This window comes from Neoarius graeffei, chromosome 16, assembly GCF_027579695.1.
Source record: "Neoarius graeffei isolate fNeoGra1 chromosome 16, fNeoGra1.pri, whole genome shotgun sequence".
NCBI classification, from domain to species: Eukaryota; Metazoa; Chordata; class Actinopteri; order Siluriformes; family Ariidae; genus Neoarius; species Neoarius graeffei.
Genome location: NC_083584.1, coordinates 11,596,319 through 11,614,726, shown reverse-complemented (window position 1 = coordinate 11,614,726; position 18,408 = coordinate 11,596,319). Strand labels below are relative to the sequence as shown.

Below are 18,408 nucleotides of genomic sequence, written 5' to 3'. Positions count from 1 at the left end.
TCAGCTGGGATAGGCTCCAGCTTGCCTGCGACCCTGTAGAACAGGATAAAGCAGCTAGAGATAATGAGATGAGATGTTAATCTTTCAAAAACGTGTTAAACATTTATTGGTGTTAAAATCGTAAAGCTGATCATTTTCACATCGGGAAGCATTTTATTCTTCTTATATTACAGCAAACTGCCACTTTCAATTAAAAAACAACAAAACTCTATACTGTATGTCATACTTCTTATCCATTCACAGCTACATTTAATATTTGACTTAAGTGAGAACAGGAACTATGTTATAGCAGCTATAAAATCACCAGACTGTCTTTTTTAACTCTCAAAAACTCAGCTTCTTGTAAACTTCTCTGTCCACATCTGAAGATGTGGGAAAAGTTACAGTTTTATCTCCAACTGTTACAAAACGCTGACACTGGAGACTCCTTCCACACGTCCTTACAGCAGACGGGAACCGTCAGGGCCTTTGAGGTGTTCAGAGAAGCCCAAACATATCAGCATTTCAAATGTTATATTTAATTTCTTTTATAATTTCATTATAATTATTCTCTTCTAATTCAGCCTCATTTTCGATCAAATTTGCTTCAGAAATGAAAGGGCTACTGTCCTGAAAACATTAAAATCGAGTTATCCAATGAGATTATTTTGTTTGTTGTCTCAAGGCTAAGAAGAGTTTAGAGCTACTCACTCACTGGTTAGGACTTCATTGCCGGGACAGAAGGCCATTGCAGTGTATGTTTATGTAGGAAGTGACAGATGAATTAACCAATCAGATTTTTATTTACAGTGGGTGGGACCAAAAATGTATTGCCCTCGGTCTTCTCGAAGGCCAACGTGAGCTTAACCACAAGCTGATGCTGTCAGTGCAGCAGTGAAGTCACCTTCCAGCCGGTGTAACGTTCATCAGTAGTGTTAGCAAATGCTAATAAAGCAGTCAAGCCAGTGCTATCTATCGAGAGCAAGTAGCACAGGCTAACAACCGAGAAACTAAGATTTCTGTCTCTAGACTCTTCTTCCACGCTGCACGCTCGCTACAGTATTTTTCACTCAGACTTAAGTATTCATTTCCCTGTGTAATTTATGGAGTTACTTTTAAAATCAACCTCAACAGGTATACATGACCTGGCAGCCTGACACTAATCCCTTAGAAAATCCTTTGCCCTGTTGCTTTTTTGGTGTCTGGATAAGTTTTGGTTGAGCTGAAGTCCCAGCTCTAATAGTAGCGGTTCGCCACTGACGTACAAAAAACATCATCACATCAACAATACAATGGAAAATTTGTATTCCATTTACGCAAATCATCCTCCATCATCATCTAGCATCCCGGTGTAAGTCGTTACTATAGAAACAAAACCTGCTGATTTGAAAGAAGACTCACCTTATCGAGGCGAAGGCAACAAAAGGGCATCTTCTCCTGGAGGAGGTGGCAAAGAGCAGGAGAACTTCCAATGTATGGGGAGTTCAGTGGGTAACCCTTTACCCACCTGCTCCAAACAAACACACACACACACGGTTTTACTATGTTTGCACATGTAAATAATCCTAGGTCTTCACCGAACCCTAACCTCAGTACATTTAACCTTAATCGATTACTTACTCGCCCTGCGCTCCCCACCACTGGCCCTTGTGCCCTCCTCGTCCTGCCACTTCCTCTTCCTCCTCCTCCTCTTCCTCTTTCCCATCCTCTCCCCCCTCGTCCTCTGACTGGTCCCCCAGCAGGTCGAAGGTGGGCCCGTGGACACCATCCACAAGTTCCAGCACTGGGGCAATGCTGTGCCTCCTGTCCTCACCCGAGTCACCTATAGGGGGTGGGGCCAAGGTGTTGCCTCCACCCACTTCCACTCGGGTTCCGGTGTGTCCAGCCCTGCTCGTGCTCAGAGCCACGCCCCCTGTGCCAGAGCCTTCAGGGCTGCTGTCGCTGGAGTCGTGCAGGTCTATGGCCACCGTGCCTGCAGGGTGAGATGAGCACGAGACCACACAGGAAGTTAACAATTTAAGAGAAATACAGCTTTTGTAAACAAATCAGCCTCCTTAATGTAAAGCAAATCACGTCCATATTCTGCAGGATAAATCCTGGAGCCAACTCACGACCATTTAGCTCTGCTGAAAAAAAAAATCTTAAACCACATAATGAAATCTAAAAAAAATGTTGGGAAAGTGAGCTAATAACACGGGGCGGCACGGTGGTGTAGTGGTTAGCGCTGTCGCCTCACAGCAAGAAGGTCCGGGTTTGAGCCCCGTGGCCGGCGAAGGCCTTTCTGTGCAGAGTTTGCATGTGCTCCCCGTGTCCGCGCGGGTTTCCTCTGGGTGCTCCGGTTTCCCCCACAGTCCAAAGGCATGCAGGTTAGGTTAACTGGTGACTCTAAATTGAGCGTAGGTGTGAATGTGAATGGTTGTCTGTGTCTATGTGTCAGCCCTGTGATGACCTGGCGACTTGTCCAGGGTGTACCCCGCCTTTCGCCCGTAGTCAGCTGGGATAGGCTCCAGCTTGCCTGCGACCCTGTAGAACAGGATAAAGCGGCTACAGATAATGAGATGAGATGAGCTAATAACACTTTAGCACTGTTTGCATTACGATAGCTAGCTATTAGCATGCACGCTAGATTGTACCGTGTCTTCCAAAAGTATTCATCCCCCTTGGTGTTTGTCCTGTTTTGTCGCATTACAAGCTGGAATTAAAATGGGTTTTTGGAGGGTTAGCACCATTTGATTTACACAACATGCCTACCACTTTAAAAGGTGCAAATTGTTTTTATTTATTTATTTTTATTGTGAGACAAACAATAATTAAGAGAAAAAACAGAAACACCCCCAGAAATCTGGAGTGTGCATAGATATTCACCCCGCCAAAGTCAATACTTTATAGAGCCACCTTTTGCTACGATTACAGCTGCAAGTCTCTTGGGGTGTGTGTCTATTAGCTTAGCACATCTAGCCACTGGGATTCCTCAAGGCAAAACTGCTCCAACTCCTTCAAGTTAGATGGGTTGCGTTGGTGTACAGCGATCTTCAAGTTATGCCACAGATTCTCAATTGGATTGAGGTCTGGGCTTTGATTAGGCCATAAATGTTTCCCTTTAAACCACTCCAGTGTAGCTTTAGCAGTGTGTTTAGAGTCATTGTCCTGCTGGAACATGAACCTTCATCCCAGTCTCAAACCTCTGGCTGACTCAAACAGGTTTTCCTCCAGAATTGCCCTGTATTTAGTGCCATCCATCTTCCCTTCAGTCCTGACCAGCTTTCCTGTACCTGCAGATGAAAAACATCCCCACAGCATGATGCTGCCACCACCATGCTTCACTGTAGAAATGGTGTTCTCAGGGTGTTGGGTTTGCGCCACACATGGCATTTCCCATGATGGCCAAAAAGATCAATTTTAGTCTCATTTGACCAGAGAAGCTTCTTCCATGTGTTTGGGGAGTCTGCCACATGCTGTTGGGCAAACTCCAAATGTGTTTTCTTATTTTTTTCTTGAAGCAATGACTTTTTTATGGCCACTCTTCCATAAAGCCCCACTCTGTGGAGTGTACGGCTTAAAGTGGTCCTATGGACAGATACTCCCATCTCCGCTGTGGATCTTTGCAGCTCCTTCAGTGTTATCTTGGTGTCTTTGCTGCATCTCTGATTAATGCCCTCCTTGCCTGGTCTGTGAGTTTTGGTAGGCGGGGCCTTCTCTTTCAGGTTTGTAGCGGTGCCATATTCTTTCAATTTTGCTATAATGGATTTAATGGTGCTCCATGGGATATTCAAAGTTTGGGATCTTTTTTTATAACCCAACCCTGATCTATACTTCTCCACAACTTTGTCTCTGACCTGTTTGGAGGCTCCTTGGTTTTCATGTTGCTTGCTTAGTAGTGTTGCAGAGTCAGGGTCTTTCCAGAACAGGTTGATTTATACAGACATCATGGGACAGATCATGTCTGTCTCAAAGCATACAATAATATGCTTTGATTGCACACAGTTGGATCTTAATCAACTAATTATGTGACTTATGAAGTGAATTGGTTGGAACAGCTCTTATTTAGGGGTTTCGTACGGAAGGGGGTGAATACTCCAGATTTCTGGTTTTAAAAAAAATCTTAATTATTGTTTGTGTCACAATAATAATAAAAATTAAAAAAAAACAGTTTGCATCTTTAAAGTTGTGTAAATTAAATGGTGCTAACCCCCCCAAAAGTCCATTTTATTTCCAGTTTGTAATGTGACAAAACGGGACAAACACCAATGGGGTGAATACTTTTGCAATACACTATCGCTGGAGCTAATGGTGTGCTAGCTAATATTTGAGAACTTAGGTAGGTTGTTGGTATAAGGAAAATAGCTGTGCATGGCAGGTTTATGAAAAAAAAAACTTTTTAAAGTCTACTTGTGGTTGAATATTTTACATCAGTGTAAAAGTTTGTCACTTTTAGCCTAGTGTTCAGTGTTTACAGTGAAAAAGAAATCTTTTTGATGCATTTCCGTGGTCCCTGGGATAGCGGAATTACAGACAGGGCCTCACTTCAGGCCCTTTTCACTAGGTGGAGATGTTGGCTTAATAGACACATTTGACATAATGTAAGACGTCCTGTTGACTTTCCTTTCTCTCACCGTGCCCACACTTTCCCCTTCATTTCCTGTTCATTGCTTCAGGACAAAGAAAGCAACCTCGACGCACCGGATATGATTTTTTTTTTTTGTATTTAAAAAAAAAAATCTTCACTCTGATCTTCTGTTTGGCTCAGATTTTTTTTTTAATGAGCAACAGAACAAAACATGAGCTTTGATAATGAGTGAAACGTCTTTTATGAGTCTTTTTCCAGTAATGTGTTTATTGTTACGAATAACAAAGATAACTTGTGCGTTATATTGTGAATATAAAATAATGCCATTAAACCGTTTAGCTTTAGAGTCTCATGGTCCAGAAATAACAGGTTTAAAAATGGCTTACTCCTCAATCAGTTTTGCTTCCTAACCATAACAGCAGGCTGTTCAGGTGAGTCCAGTGATCATGATATCCATTAACACAGGGGTTCTCAACCTTTTGCAACCTGGGCCCCACCAAAGCTGGTTCATTGCAGTTGGGGGCCCCTCTTCTCGCCCCGCCCCCACCCCCACCCCCGCAACACACTCACCCGCAGTGACGCCACCCGACCTACAACACCTTATATTGACAGATAGATAGATAGATAGATAGATAGATAGATAGATAGATAGATAGATAGCCCTGGGCTAGATTATTATTATTATTATTATCATTATTTTTATTATTATTATTATTAGTAGTAGTAGTAGCAGTAGCAGCAGTAGTAGCATTATCCATTCCATAGAAATACATAGGCCTATTATCATTATTAGGCTATTGTTATAATTGGCAGTAGCACCACATTTCTAATCTGCTTTCGGGCATTATTATTATTATTATTATTATTATTATTATTATTATTATTGCCTATTATCATTACTAAGCTGTTGGCAGTAGTACAAGACTTATGTTCTTTCAGGCATTATTATTATTATTAGGCCTATTATTATTATTATTATTATTATTATTGCTGTTGTTGGTTGTTGATATTATTATTATTATTATTATTATTATTATTATTATTATGCTATTATTATTAATAGGCATCATTATTATTATTATTATTATTATTATTATTAGTGTTTTTATTAGGTATTTTATTAGGCTTATCATTAGCTGGCTATTGATATCATTGGGAATTGGGACCAGGCGTGAATTTAGGTTTTACTTTTTACTGTGCCTTTGTGATCTGCATTTGCGTTAATGCGAGACCTGAGCCTGCTTTGCCTTACAAAGATCCTCGATTCTTGGCGAAATGTTTGACAAGCACAGTCTCAAGTCATCCTCAATTTGCGCACGATTGCGATATTTCGTTTTGAGCGCAGTCATTTTTGAAAATCCTGCCTCACACAAGTAGGTCGATGCGAATGGGATGAGCAGTTTCAAGGCTACGTCACACAGTTGCGGGTACTCCTGCATCAATGCTGCCCAGAATGTCGAAAGAGGGCATGAGGTGAAGACTGCCTTAAGTCTACTGTCACTCTTCAGCTCAATAAGCTGTTCCTGCATGTCAACTGGAAGTTCGTCAGCAGTACACACAAATGGATCTCGAACCCACGCAAAAGAGCGATAATCCTCTGTGAAGTATGCCGCAAACTGTTTTCTCATTACCGACAGGTGCTCTGACGCTGCTTGAAAGACAGATGAGAAATCGTGGGAAGTGCCTGCATTACTGATAAAGTCTGCAAGGCTTGGGAACATATCACAGTTCCCCCGACTGATGCGGCCACACACACAAGATTTTATGATAGATTGTTGATAGATTTTATAATAGTATTGATTTGTATGTAATAGTCCAATGTCCTGCATTTTGACATGGGTAAATGTGTTGCATCTGCTTAGCTACTATAGCCTGTTAGCCCCAGATTTTTTTTTTCCTCCATACATGAAGCCTACTCGCGACCCCCCTGGAGTACCTCCGCGCCCCACCAGGGGGGCGCGCCCCCCCGGTTGAGAACCACTGCATTAACAGTTACTGTGTAATACAAGATATGAGTGCAATAGATGATTACTCTATGTCCTGGAGGTACAAACATGTGTTTTCTTTTGAACTGCTGTCCTACAAGGTGAGTTTTAAATCCAATAAATATTCCATCATATCATTTATTTATTGAAAATAAATAAAAATAGATGGTCAGTTTGTTGGGAAGACTTTCTGGTGCCAGCAACATGTTTCAGAAAAGTTGGGACAGGGGCAACAAAAGACTGGAAATGTTGCATAATGTTAAAAAAAAAAATTGGTTAATTAGCAACAGGTCAGTAACACGACTGGGTATAAAAAGAGCATCCCAGAGAGGCGGAGTCTCTCAGAAGTAAAGATGGGGAGGGGTTCGTCGCTCTGTGAAAGACTGCGTGGGCAAACTGTGCAACAATTTAAGAATAACGTTCCTCAATGTAAAACTGCAAAGAATTTTGGGGTCACATCATCTATGGTCCATAATATCATTAAAAGATTCAGAGAATCTGGAGAAATCTCTGTATGCAAGAGACAAGGCTGAAAACTGACATTGGATGCCTGTGATCTTCAGGCCCTCAGAAGACACTGCGTTAAAAGCAGACACGTGTCTGTAGTGGAAATCACTGTATGGGCTCAGGAACACTTCAGAAAACCATCGTCTGTGAAAAAACAGTTCATTACTGCATCCACAAATGCAAGTTGAAACCAGATATAAACAATATCCAGAAACACCACTACCTTCTCTGGGCCTGAGCTCTTTTACAATGGACTGAGACAAAGTGGAAAACTGTCCCGAGGTCTGACGAATTAAAAGTAGAAATTATTTTTAAAAATCATGGACACCACATCCTCCAGGCTAAAGAGGAGAGGGGCCATCCGGCATGTTATCAGTGCACAGTTCAAAAGCCAGCATCTGTGATGGTATGAGGGTGCATTAGTGCACATGACATGGGTAGCTTGTACATCTGGGAAGGCATCATGAATGCTGAATGATATACACATGCTTCAGAGCAATATACTGCCATCCAGACAAAATCTTTTCAGGGAAGGCCTTCCTTCTTTCAGCAAGACAATGCAAAACCACTTTCTGCACATATTAAAATTGCATGGCTCCATAGTAAGAGTCTAGTTGCTAAACTGGCCTGCCTGCAGTCCTGACCCTGTCTCCTATTTAAAACATCTGGCGCATTATGAAGCGCAAAATACTACAAAGGAGACCCCAAACTGCTGAGTAACTGAAATTGTATATCAGGCAAGAATGGGACAACATTTCTCTTTCAAAACTACAGCAATTGGTCTCCTCAGTTCCCAAACGTTTACAGTGTTGTTAAAAGTAGAGGTGATGCAACACAGTGGCAAACACGCCCCTGTCCCAACGTTTCTGAAACATGTTGCCGACATCAAATTCAAAACGAACACATTTTTTCAAAAAACAATAAAAATTGATCAGTTTTAACATTTGATATGTTGTCTTTGTACTATTTTCAATTAAATATAGGGTTTCCATGATTTACAAATTATCACATTCTGTTTTTATTTACAATTTACACAGCATTCCAACTTTTTTGGAATTGGAGGTGTAATTTTAACAATATGTAGTACCAGTCAAAAAGTTTGTACACCCCTACTCTATTCATTCATTAGTTTTTCTGTATTTTGTACTTTCTACATTATAGAACAATACTGAAGGCATCAAAACTCTGAAATAACACATGGAACAGATATGGAATTATGTGATAAATAAAAAAAAGTGTTAAAAACCAAAATATATTTCACATTTTACAACCCCGATTCCAAAAAAGTTGGGACAAAGTACAAATTGTAAAGAAAAACGGAATGCAATAATTTACAAATCTCAAAAACTGATATTGTATTCACAATACAATATCAGTTTTTGAGAATTGTAAATTATTGCATTCTGTTTTTATTTACAATACCCCTCCTAGAACTGCCACCTTATTGTAGTGGAGGGGTTTGTGTGCTTGAATGATCCTAGGAGCTATGTTGTCGGGGGCATTATGCCCCTGTTAGGGTTTCCCAAGGCATACAGGTCCTATGTGACAGGCCAGACCAAGAGCAGTTCACCAAAACCCTTATGGAGAAACCATCGAGGACCGTGACATCGCCCGGTATGGTGCAGCCGGGGCCCCACCCTGGAGCCAGGCCTGGGGTTGGGGCTCGTATGCGAGCACTTGGTGGCCAGGCCTTTGCCCATGGGGCCCGGCCGGGCTTAGCCCGATGAGGTGACGTGGGCCCGACCTCCTGTGGGTTCACCACCCACAGAGGTAGCAGTAGGGGACTGGTGCAGTGTGGATTGGGTGGCAGTCGAAGGCAGGGGCCTCGATGACCTGATCCCCGGACACAGCGGTTAGCTGTTGGGACATGGAATGTCACTTCGCTGGGGGGGGAAAGAGCCTGAGCTTGTGTGGGAGGTTGAGAGGTACCGGCTAGAGATAGTCGGGCTCACCTCCACGCACAGCTTGGGCTCTGGAACCCAGCTCCTCGAGAGGGGCTGGACTCTCCACTTCTCTGGAGTCGCCCACGGTGAGTGGCGGTGGGCTGGTGTGGGCTTGCTTATAGCTCCCCAGCTCAGTCGCCATGTGTTGGAGTTCACCCCAGTGAACAAGAGGGTCGCCTCTCTGCACCTTCGGATTGGGGAGAGGGCTCTTGCTGTTGTTTGTGCCTATGGGCCGAATAGCAGTATAGAGTATCCGGCCTTCTTGGAGTCCCTGGGAGAGGTACTGAGGGGTGCTCAGACTGGGGACTCCATTGTGCTATTGGGGGACTTCAATGCTCACGTGGGCGACGACAGTGACACCTGGAGGGGTGTGGTTGGGAGGAACGGCCTCCCCGATCTGAACCCGAGTGGTGTTTTGTTATTGGACTTCTGTGCTAGTCACGGTTTGTCCATAACAAACACCATGTTCGAGCATAGGGGTGTCCATAAGTGCACGTGGCACCAGGACACCTTAGGTCAGAGGTCGATGATAGACTTTGTTGTCATTTCATCTGATCTCCAGCCCTATGTCTTGGACACTCGGGTGAAGAGAGGGGCTGAGCTGTCAACTGATCACCACCTGGTGGTGAGTTGGATCCGCTGGCGGAGGAGGAAGCTGGACAGACCTGGCAGGCCCAAATGTATGGTGAGGGTCTGCTGGGAACGTCTGGCCGAGCACTCTGTTGGGGAGGTCTTTAACTCCCACCTCCGGGAGAGCTTTTCCCAGCTTCCAAGGGAGGCGGGGGACATTGAGTCTGAGTGGACCATGTTCTCTACCTCCATTGTGGACGCAGCTGTTCAGAGCTGTGGCCACAAGGTCTCCGGTGCCTGTCGTGGCGGCAATCCCCGAACCCGGTGGTGGACACCAGAAGTAAGGGATGCCGTCAAGCTGAAGAAGGAGTCCTATCGGGCCATGTTGACCTCCGGGACTCCTGAGGCAGCTGACAGGTATCGGCAGGCCAGGCGTGCTGCAGCTCGGGCAGTTGCGGAGGCAAAAACGTGGAACTGGGAGGAGTTCAGGGAGGCCATGGAGAAGGACTATCGGTTGGCCCCGAAGAAATTCTGGCAAACCATCCGGCGCCTCAGGAGGGGGAAGCAGTACTCTGCCAACACTGTTTACAGTGTGGGTGGGGAGCTGTTGACCTTGACTGGGGACATTGTCGGGCGGTGGAAGGAATACTTTGAGGATCTCCTCAATCCCACCATCATGTCTTCCATTGAGGAGACTGAGGCTGATGACTCAGAGGTGGACTCATCCATTACCCAAGCCAAAGTCACTGAGGTGGTTTGCAAGCTCCTCGGTGGCAAGACACCGGGGGTGGATGAGATCTGCCCTGAGTATCTCAAGTCTCTGGATGTTGTGGGGCTGTCTTGGTTGACACGCCTCTGCAACTTTGCGTGGCGGTCAGGGACAGTGCCTCTGGAGTGGCAGACTGGGGTGGTGGTCCCTCTTTTTAAGAAAGGGGACCGGAGAGTGTGCTCCAATTATAGGGGAATCACACTTCTCAGCCTCCCGGGGAAGGTTTACTCCAGGGTACTGGAGAGGAGAATTCAGCTAATAGTCGAACCTCGGATCCAGGAGGAACAATGTGGTTTTCGTCCTGGTCGCGGAACACTGGACCAGCTCTATACCCTTCATAGGGTGCTCGAGGGTTCATGGGAGTTTGCCCAACCAGTCCACATGTGCTTTGTGGATCTGGAGAAGGCATTCGACCATGTCCCCCATGGTATCCTGTGGGGGGTGCTTCAGGAGTATGGGGTTCGGGGCTCTTTGCTAAGGGCTGTCCGGTCCCTGTACGAACAGAGCAGGAGTCTGGTTCGCATTGCCGGCAGTAAGTCAGACCTGTTCCCAGTGCATGTTGGACTCCAGCAGGGCTGCCCTTTGTCACCGGTTCTGTTCATAATTTTTATGGACAGAATTTCTAGGTGCAGTCAGGGGCTGGAAGGAATCCTGTTTGGGAACCACAGGATTTCATCTCTGCTTTTTGCGGATGATGTTGTCCTGTTGGCTTCTTCAAACCAGGACCTTCAGCATGCACTGGGGCGGTTTGCAGTCGAGTGTGAAGCGGCTGGGATGAGAATCAGCACCTCCAAGTCCGAGGCCATGGTTCTCGACTGGAAAAGGGTGGTTTGCCCTCTCCAGGTTGGTGGAGAAGTCCTGCCTCAAGTGAAGGAGTTTAAGTATCTCGGGATCTTGTTCACGAGTGAGGGAAGGATGGAGCGTGAGGTCGACAGGCGGATCGGTGCAGCCTCCGCAGTGATGCGGTCGCTTTACCGGTCCGTCGTGGTGAAGAAGGAGCTGAGCCAAAAGGTGAAGCTCTCAATTTACCGGTCGATCTACGTTCCAACTCTCACCTATGGTCATGAGCTTTGGGTAATGACCGAAAGAACAAGATCGCGGATACAAGTGGCCGAAATGAGTTTCCTTCGCAGGGTGGCTGGGCGCTCCCTTAGAGATAGGGTGAGAAGCACAGTCACTCAGGAGGAGCTCGGAGTAGAGCCCGCTGCTCCTCCACATCGAGAGGAATCAGCTGAGGTGGCTTGGGAATCTTTTTCGGATGCCTCCTGGACGCCTCCCTGGGGAGGTGTTCCAGGCATGTCCCCACGGGAGGAGGCCCCGGGGAAGACCCAGGACACGCTGGAGGGACTATGTCTCTCGGCTGGCCTGGGAACGCCTCGGTGTTCTTCCCGAGGAGCTGGCCGAGGTGTCTGGGGAAAGGGAAGTTTGGGCTTCCATGCTTAGACTGCTGCCTCTGCGACCCGGTCCCGGATAAAGTGGAAGAAGACGAGACGAGTATTCACAATAGAACATAGACAACATATCAAATGTCGAAAATGAGACATTTTGAAATTTCATGCCAAATATTGGCTCATTTGAAATTTCATGATAGCAACACATCTCAAAAAAGTTGGGACGGGGCAATAAGAGGCTGGAAAAGTTAAAGGTACAAAAAAGGAACAGCTGGAGGACCAAATTGCAACTCATTAGGTCAATTGGCAATAGGTCATTAACATGACTGGGTATAAAAAGAGCATCTTGGAGTGGCAGCAGCTCTCGGAAGTAAAGATGGGAAGAGGATCACCAATCCCCCTAATTCTGCACCAACAAATAGTGGAGCAATATCAGAAAGGAGTTTGACAGTGTAAAATTGCAGAGTTTGAACATATCATCATCTACAGTGCATAATATCATCAAAAGATTCAGAGAATCTGGAAGAATCTCTGTGCGTAAGGGTCAAGGCCAGAAAACCATACTGGGTGCCCGTAATCTTCGGGCCCTTAGACGGCACTGCATCACATACAGGCATGCTTCTGTATTGGAAATCACAAAACGGGCTCAGGAATATTTCCAGAGAACATTATCTGTGAACACAATTCACCATGCCATCTGCCGTTGCCAGCTAAAACTCTATAGTTCAAAGAAGAAGCCGTATCTAAACACGATCCAGAAGCGCAGACATCTTCTCTGGGCCAAGGCTCATTTAAAATGGACTGTGGCAAAGTGGAAAACTGTTCTGTGGTCAGACGAATCAAAATTTGAAGTTCTTTATGGAAATCAGGGATGCCGTGTCATTCGGACTAAAGAGGAGAAGGACGATCCAAGTTGTTATCAGCGCTCAGTTCAGAAGCCTGCATCTCTGATGGTATGGGGTTGCATTAGTGCGTGTGGCATGGGCAGCTTACACATCTGGAAAGACACCATCAATGCTGAAAGGTATATCCAGGTTCTAGAGCAACATATGCTCCCATCCAGATGACGCCTCTTTCAGGGAAGACCTTGCGTTTTCCAACATGACAATGCCAAATCACATACTGCATCAATTACAGCATCATGGCTGCATAGAAGAAGGGTCCGGGTACTGAACTGGCCAGCCTGCAGTCCAGATCTTTCACCCATAGAAAACATTTGGCGCATCATAAAACGGAAGATACGGCAAAAAAGACCTAAGACAGTTGAGCAACTAGAATCCTACATTAGACAAGAATGGGTTAACATTCCTATCCCTAAACTTGAGCAACTTGTCTCCTCAGTCCCCAGACGTTTACAGACTGTTGTAAAGAGAAAAGGGGATGTCTCACAGTGGTAAACATGGCCTTGTCCCAACTTTTTTGAGATGTGTTGTTGTCATGAAATTTAAAATCACCTAAATTTTCTTTTTAAATGATACATTTTCTCAGTTTAAACATTTGATATGTCATCTATGTCCTATTCTGAATAAAATATGGAATTTTGAAACTTCCACATCATTGCATTCCATTTTTATTTACAATTTTTACTTTGTCCCAACTTTTTTGGAATCGGGGTTGTAAATTCTTCAGCATATCCACCATTTCCCTTGACACTTTACACACTACTGCATCGGCGTATAATTGGGTATGGACGGGTCCCTACCAATATCAAACGACGGCTGATATGTCCCTACCAATATTTCTGATTGAAGAAAAAAAAAATCACTCTCCGTGCGTGGTACACAAATGGTTACTGTAGGTTTCCACTGGGCGAAACACCACGCAAAATTTGCTCATGACTATTCACTCTGGGGGTGTGGCCGCAAAAACAGCAAGCATTTTGCCTACCATGTCAATTAGCAAGAGCGGTTGCAGTGCAGTGACCGGCTGCTCACTAGTAAGCTAGCAAACTGTCCTTGAGGAATGTAACGTTAGATTAGCTTGTAAAATTAATCAGTTAACAACAGTTCATATTCAGCATGTAAAAATGACAACAACATACGAATATGACTGTTTTCTAAGTTTGTGTTGCATGTAAATAAGTTAAGTCAAGTTTATTTGTATAGTGCTTTTAACAATAAACATTGTCGCAAAGCAGCTTTACAAAATTTGAATGACTTAAAACATGAGCTAATTTTATCCCTAATCTATCCCCAATGAGCAAGCCTGTGGCGACGGTGGCAAGGAAAAACTCCCTCAGACGACATGAGGAAGAAACCTCGAGAGGAACCAGACTCAAAAGGGAACCCATCCTCATTTGGGCAACAACAGACAACATGACTATAACATTAACAGTTTTAACATGAAGTCAGTTTTGTTGATGTTATAAACTCTTCAGTGATGGAAACTTGAGTGCAAAACTGTTCATGACAACTGCAGTCCTAAAGTTAGCAAGTCAACTGTAGTCCTCAGCCATAAAAGCATTACTGTACGAGTCCAGAGCGTCCTCCAGGTGCGACTTTCAACTGTCCTCATGGGGCCGTCCTCTACAGGAGCGATGTGATGAGACTCCAATCTGACTTGATACTGACAACAACTGGTGTTCCTTAAGGTCACAAAGACATTATTAAATCATGTCAAAAAACTAATTTTGCACCTAGTCTTGCTTGTGAAGTGCCTGCAAACTTTAGCAGCCCGCTAACCCTTAATTTGAAGTGCTTTAGTTAAGATCTGCAGACTAGAGCCCTGACCGAGTTCGTGTAACATGACACATGTAAACAACAACCCGATGGCGATGTGGACATTGTTCGTGGCCCAGACACCTTTTAATCAAATAAAACATTCATGTAATAAGCATAACAGCCTCCACCTTCTTGATCAGAAATTTTTGGTCACTCCTGCCTCTCTCGGCTCAAGAAGACAACAAAAGGGAAATAATATAACAACCACCAATCAGAATTCAGACACATTCTGTGTTGCCAAGTAAAACTGCAACCTTTCAATGTGTCAAAAAAAGTTCTCGAACCCTCATCCTGTTTTACTGTTAGCTCAATCACATATCACCTTAAACTAGCATTCTAAAACTAGTTAAAGATCCCACAGAAGAGAGCCGACTCCCCCTGCCAGCCTCATGGGACGCCATGTTTAAGGCTCCGGATTTGTTTTACTTCCATTTATGAGGGAAAGGAACATACACCCTCCCGACAGTCAGTGCGGTATTCGCTTGTAAACCACATTAACTCATTCTACCAATTTGCAAATCATCACATGCAAGATTTGCAATTAATCAAATTAACTGCATATTATTATTATTCATGAATTACTACAGTTCTGAACTTCAAATTTTAAAAGTCTAGACTTTAGAGAGATGATGGATACTCTTTTGGTGGAACACCTCATTTCATCTCATTATCTCTAGCTGCTTTATCCTGTTCTACAGGGTCGCAGGCGAGCTGGAGCCTATCCCAGCTGACTACGGGCGAAAGGCGGGGTACACCCTGGACAAGTCGCCAGGTCATCACAGGGCTGACACATAGACACAGACAACCATTCACACTCACATTCACACCTACGGTCAATTTAGAGTCACCAGTTAACCTAACCTGCATGTCTTTGGACTGTGGGGGAAACCGGAGCACCCGGAGGAAACCCACGCAGACACGGGGAGAACATGCAAACTCCGCACAGAAAGGCCCTCACCTGCCACGGGGCTCGAACCCGGACCTTCTTGCTGTGAGGCGACAGCACTAACCACTACACCACCGTGCCGCCCTTGGTGGAACACAATGGAGCAAAATATTGTGACCCTCTAATGTTGACCTGAAGTTGGCACCACTGGGGGTTGGCATTGGGTTTATGTCCCCACCAATGTTAATACCAAACTTACGCCCTTGCACTATTGGCATCATCTTAACCAGCTTCATGAGGTAGTCACCTGGAACGCTTTTCAATTAACAGCTGTGCCTCATCAAAAATTAATTAGTGGACAAGTTTCTTGCCTTCTTAATGCGTTTGAGATCAAACAGTAAATAATAAAAATACAGTAAATAGCCCTATTCCATGCATAACTAAGAATGGACCTTCTTATCTCCTCTGTGGAACATGTCAAAGTTCTCAGGCCAGATAAAAACAACTTATGAAACACCACATTTTGGTAGATGTTATGCGACATGAATACATAATCGTTAACCCATGACTGACCCATGCTGGCGATGATGCTGTGGACAGGCAGACGTGTGAGTCCGTGGTAGATGGTTTGCGGTACGCCTCTGGAGCTGTCCCCAGAGCCCCTGGTGGCTTCTCTGTGGCCCCGGACGAAGGCGGAGTTCTCTTCTTTGGAGATGTTGATGTAGAAGCAGATGTCAGAAGCACCCATGATGTGGCATGGCCCAGGGTTCAGCAGGATGTTGGCCGTGTCCAGTCTCCGTACGGCAAGAAGGCACACACCGTATCTGTCAGTCAATACACACAAACACACACACTGAGGTCCACGGACACTGTGCTTGATGTAGAGATGAAATGCCATATTGTCGTTAAAGTAATGATATTAAATGTGCATAATTTTGTTCTTTGACACTACTGTGAAAATTTATAGGGAAAGAAACCCACAACGCCTGCCGATCATTTTGTAAATGGATCAGGTTATATTATATCGACACAAGTGTTTTACTGGGAAATACGCCACTCGTATTTTTCATACGAGCTCCATCCGGGACACGGAGAACCAAAACCAGGACATAAATTTCTATATGTCACTCACGAGTAAATTGATGAATTGTTTTGATAAATTTGGGGACTTTTTGTTTGTGAATGTGTCGATATAATAAAAAGAAAAATCATACATTGGCTTGAAGATATTAAGTTTATCTTCTTGTATTGAAAAACTCATATTTTTCATATGAAATACATCACAGATCTGAGTGACACATTGAAATAATATTGAGTGGTATATCAGATATATTCCATTCAGCTAGCATGATATTGAACGAGTCGAAGACGAGTAGCTGAATGGAATATATCTGATATACCACAAAAAAAGCCAGCCAATATTATCATCATTATTATTATTAATACACATTCCTTTCGGGTGTTCAACGCATCTTTCTCTTTCAAAATTTTCTCAAAAATCTTCCGTATTTAATAAAGCAAACCTGGCGGCCATGTCTGTTTACAAATTGTCACAGTCGCTCACTCGCTAGCGCAGAAGTTTTATGTCTCCGACATGTGACATCATGTTGTCTTGATAGCCATGCAATATCGTAAACCATATTCAACGCTCATTCTCCATTGGGTAGAGTGATGTAATACACGTAGGATAAGCGATATGCTAACAATATTGCATGCTATCAAACCAAATGAATGAAACTTGCTAGAAGAGAATAGAACATGTTTTTATTCCATCGAAAAAATGTCCTGTGCTGTATGTATAATAATTTCCAATATTTCACTCTGATGACGTCACTCCCAGTGTTTTCCCTCTGACTAGATGTGCTTTGTCAAAATGGCGAACCGGTTCAAAATTAAAATTCTTTTCATTTTTTTCTTTGTGGATGTGTCCATATAATATAAAGAACATTACATGGTTGCATGAAGATGTGAAGTTTATCTTCTCGTGTTGAAAATATTTTCACTTGTTCGCTTCACTGACTCGAGAAATACACATTCACCACTCGAAGATAAAATTCATATCTTTGAGCAATCATGTAATATCATATATACATGTTATTTACCAGCTGGGAGGTCCAAATTGTGAAATACCGTGACCGAGGTCTTGAAAGTACTGAGTGAGGCCCTCTGGGCCGAGGTCAGTATTCAAGGCCGAGGTCACGGCATTTCACCATACGGACCGACCTTAAGCTGGTAAATAATATATTCATTTTTTTCGCGGTCCAAATCCTGCGCTCTGATTGGCTGGTGAGTGGGTCCGTATCCTATGGCACGGACCCCGGTTACAGACCTCTGGCGACTCGCTCATTCACAACAACAACAAACATAGTAGAATTTTTTTGTCAACATTTGTCTTTTTTATAAGATTTATTTATAAGATTATCAAAAATCTTAAATTTTTGCCAGCATTTCTCAGGAGAATAGCATTAATTTTACAGCATGGATAGCGATAACGACAGTGTTCACAGCGAAAGTGAGTTTTACTACCCTGAGGAAGAAGAAATAAAAGAAAACATTTCAGGAGAAAGCTAAAACCTCTAACTGTTGCTAACGCTGAGCAAAAACATGGCTGAATCCTGAATGACTCAATTTTGTATAAATAGGGGACTACATAGGCGGCAAAATGTAGTTTTTTCCTGCCATGGAAGTGCACTTGTATACCGAGGAGGAAGCAATTTGCATTACAGCCGTGAATGAGGATTCAAAATGGCGGCTCGGCTTGGTTTTCCCTTTCGGGCGATCTCGTTTTCTGTTAGAATTTGGTAAAGAAAAAAAAATATATCATTTACCAGCTTAAGGTCGGTCCGTATGGTGAAATACTGTGACCTCGGCCTTGAAAACTGACCTTGGCCCAGAGGGCCTCGCTCAGTACTTTCAAGACCTCAGTCACGGTATTTCACCATATGGACCTCCCAGCTGGTAAATAACACACACACACACACACACACACACACACATATATATACAGTAGGGCAAAAAAGTATTTAGTCAGCCACCAATTGTGCAAGTTCTCCCACTTAAAAAGATGAGAGAGGCCTGTAATTTTCATCAT

General features: G+C 43.9%; 1 protein-coding gene across 2 annotated transcripts in view; it reads right to left on the bottom strand.

Annotated features, from left to right (window-relative positions):
* The window catches only part of LOC132900412 (potassium channel subfamily T member 2), a 349,331-nt gene that overhangs the window by 25,999 nt on the left and 304,924 nt on the right, over nt 1-18,408 (bottom strand). For both annotated transcript variants that reach the window (XM_060942489.1, XM_060942490.1), the window contains exons 18-20: nt 15,891-16,141; nt 1,600-1,951; nt 1,381-1,486 (exon numbers count right to left, since the gene is read on the bottom strand). In XM_060942489.1, the coding sequence (XP_060798472.1) occupies nt 1,381-1,486; nt 1,600-1,951; nt 15,891-16,141 (709 nt within the window). The remainder of the gene's footprint in view (nt 1-1,380; nt 1,487-1,599; nt 1,952-15,890; nt 16,142-18,408) is intronic.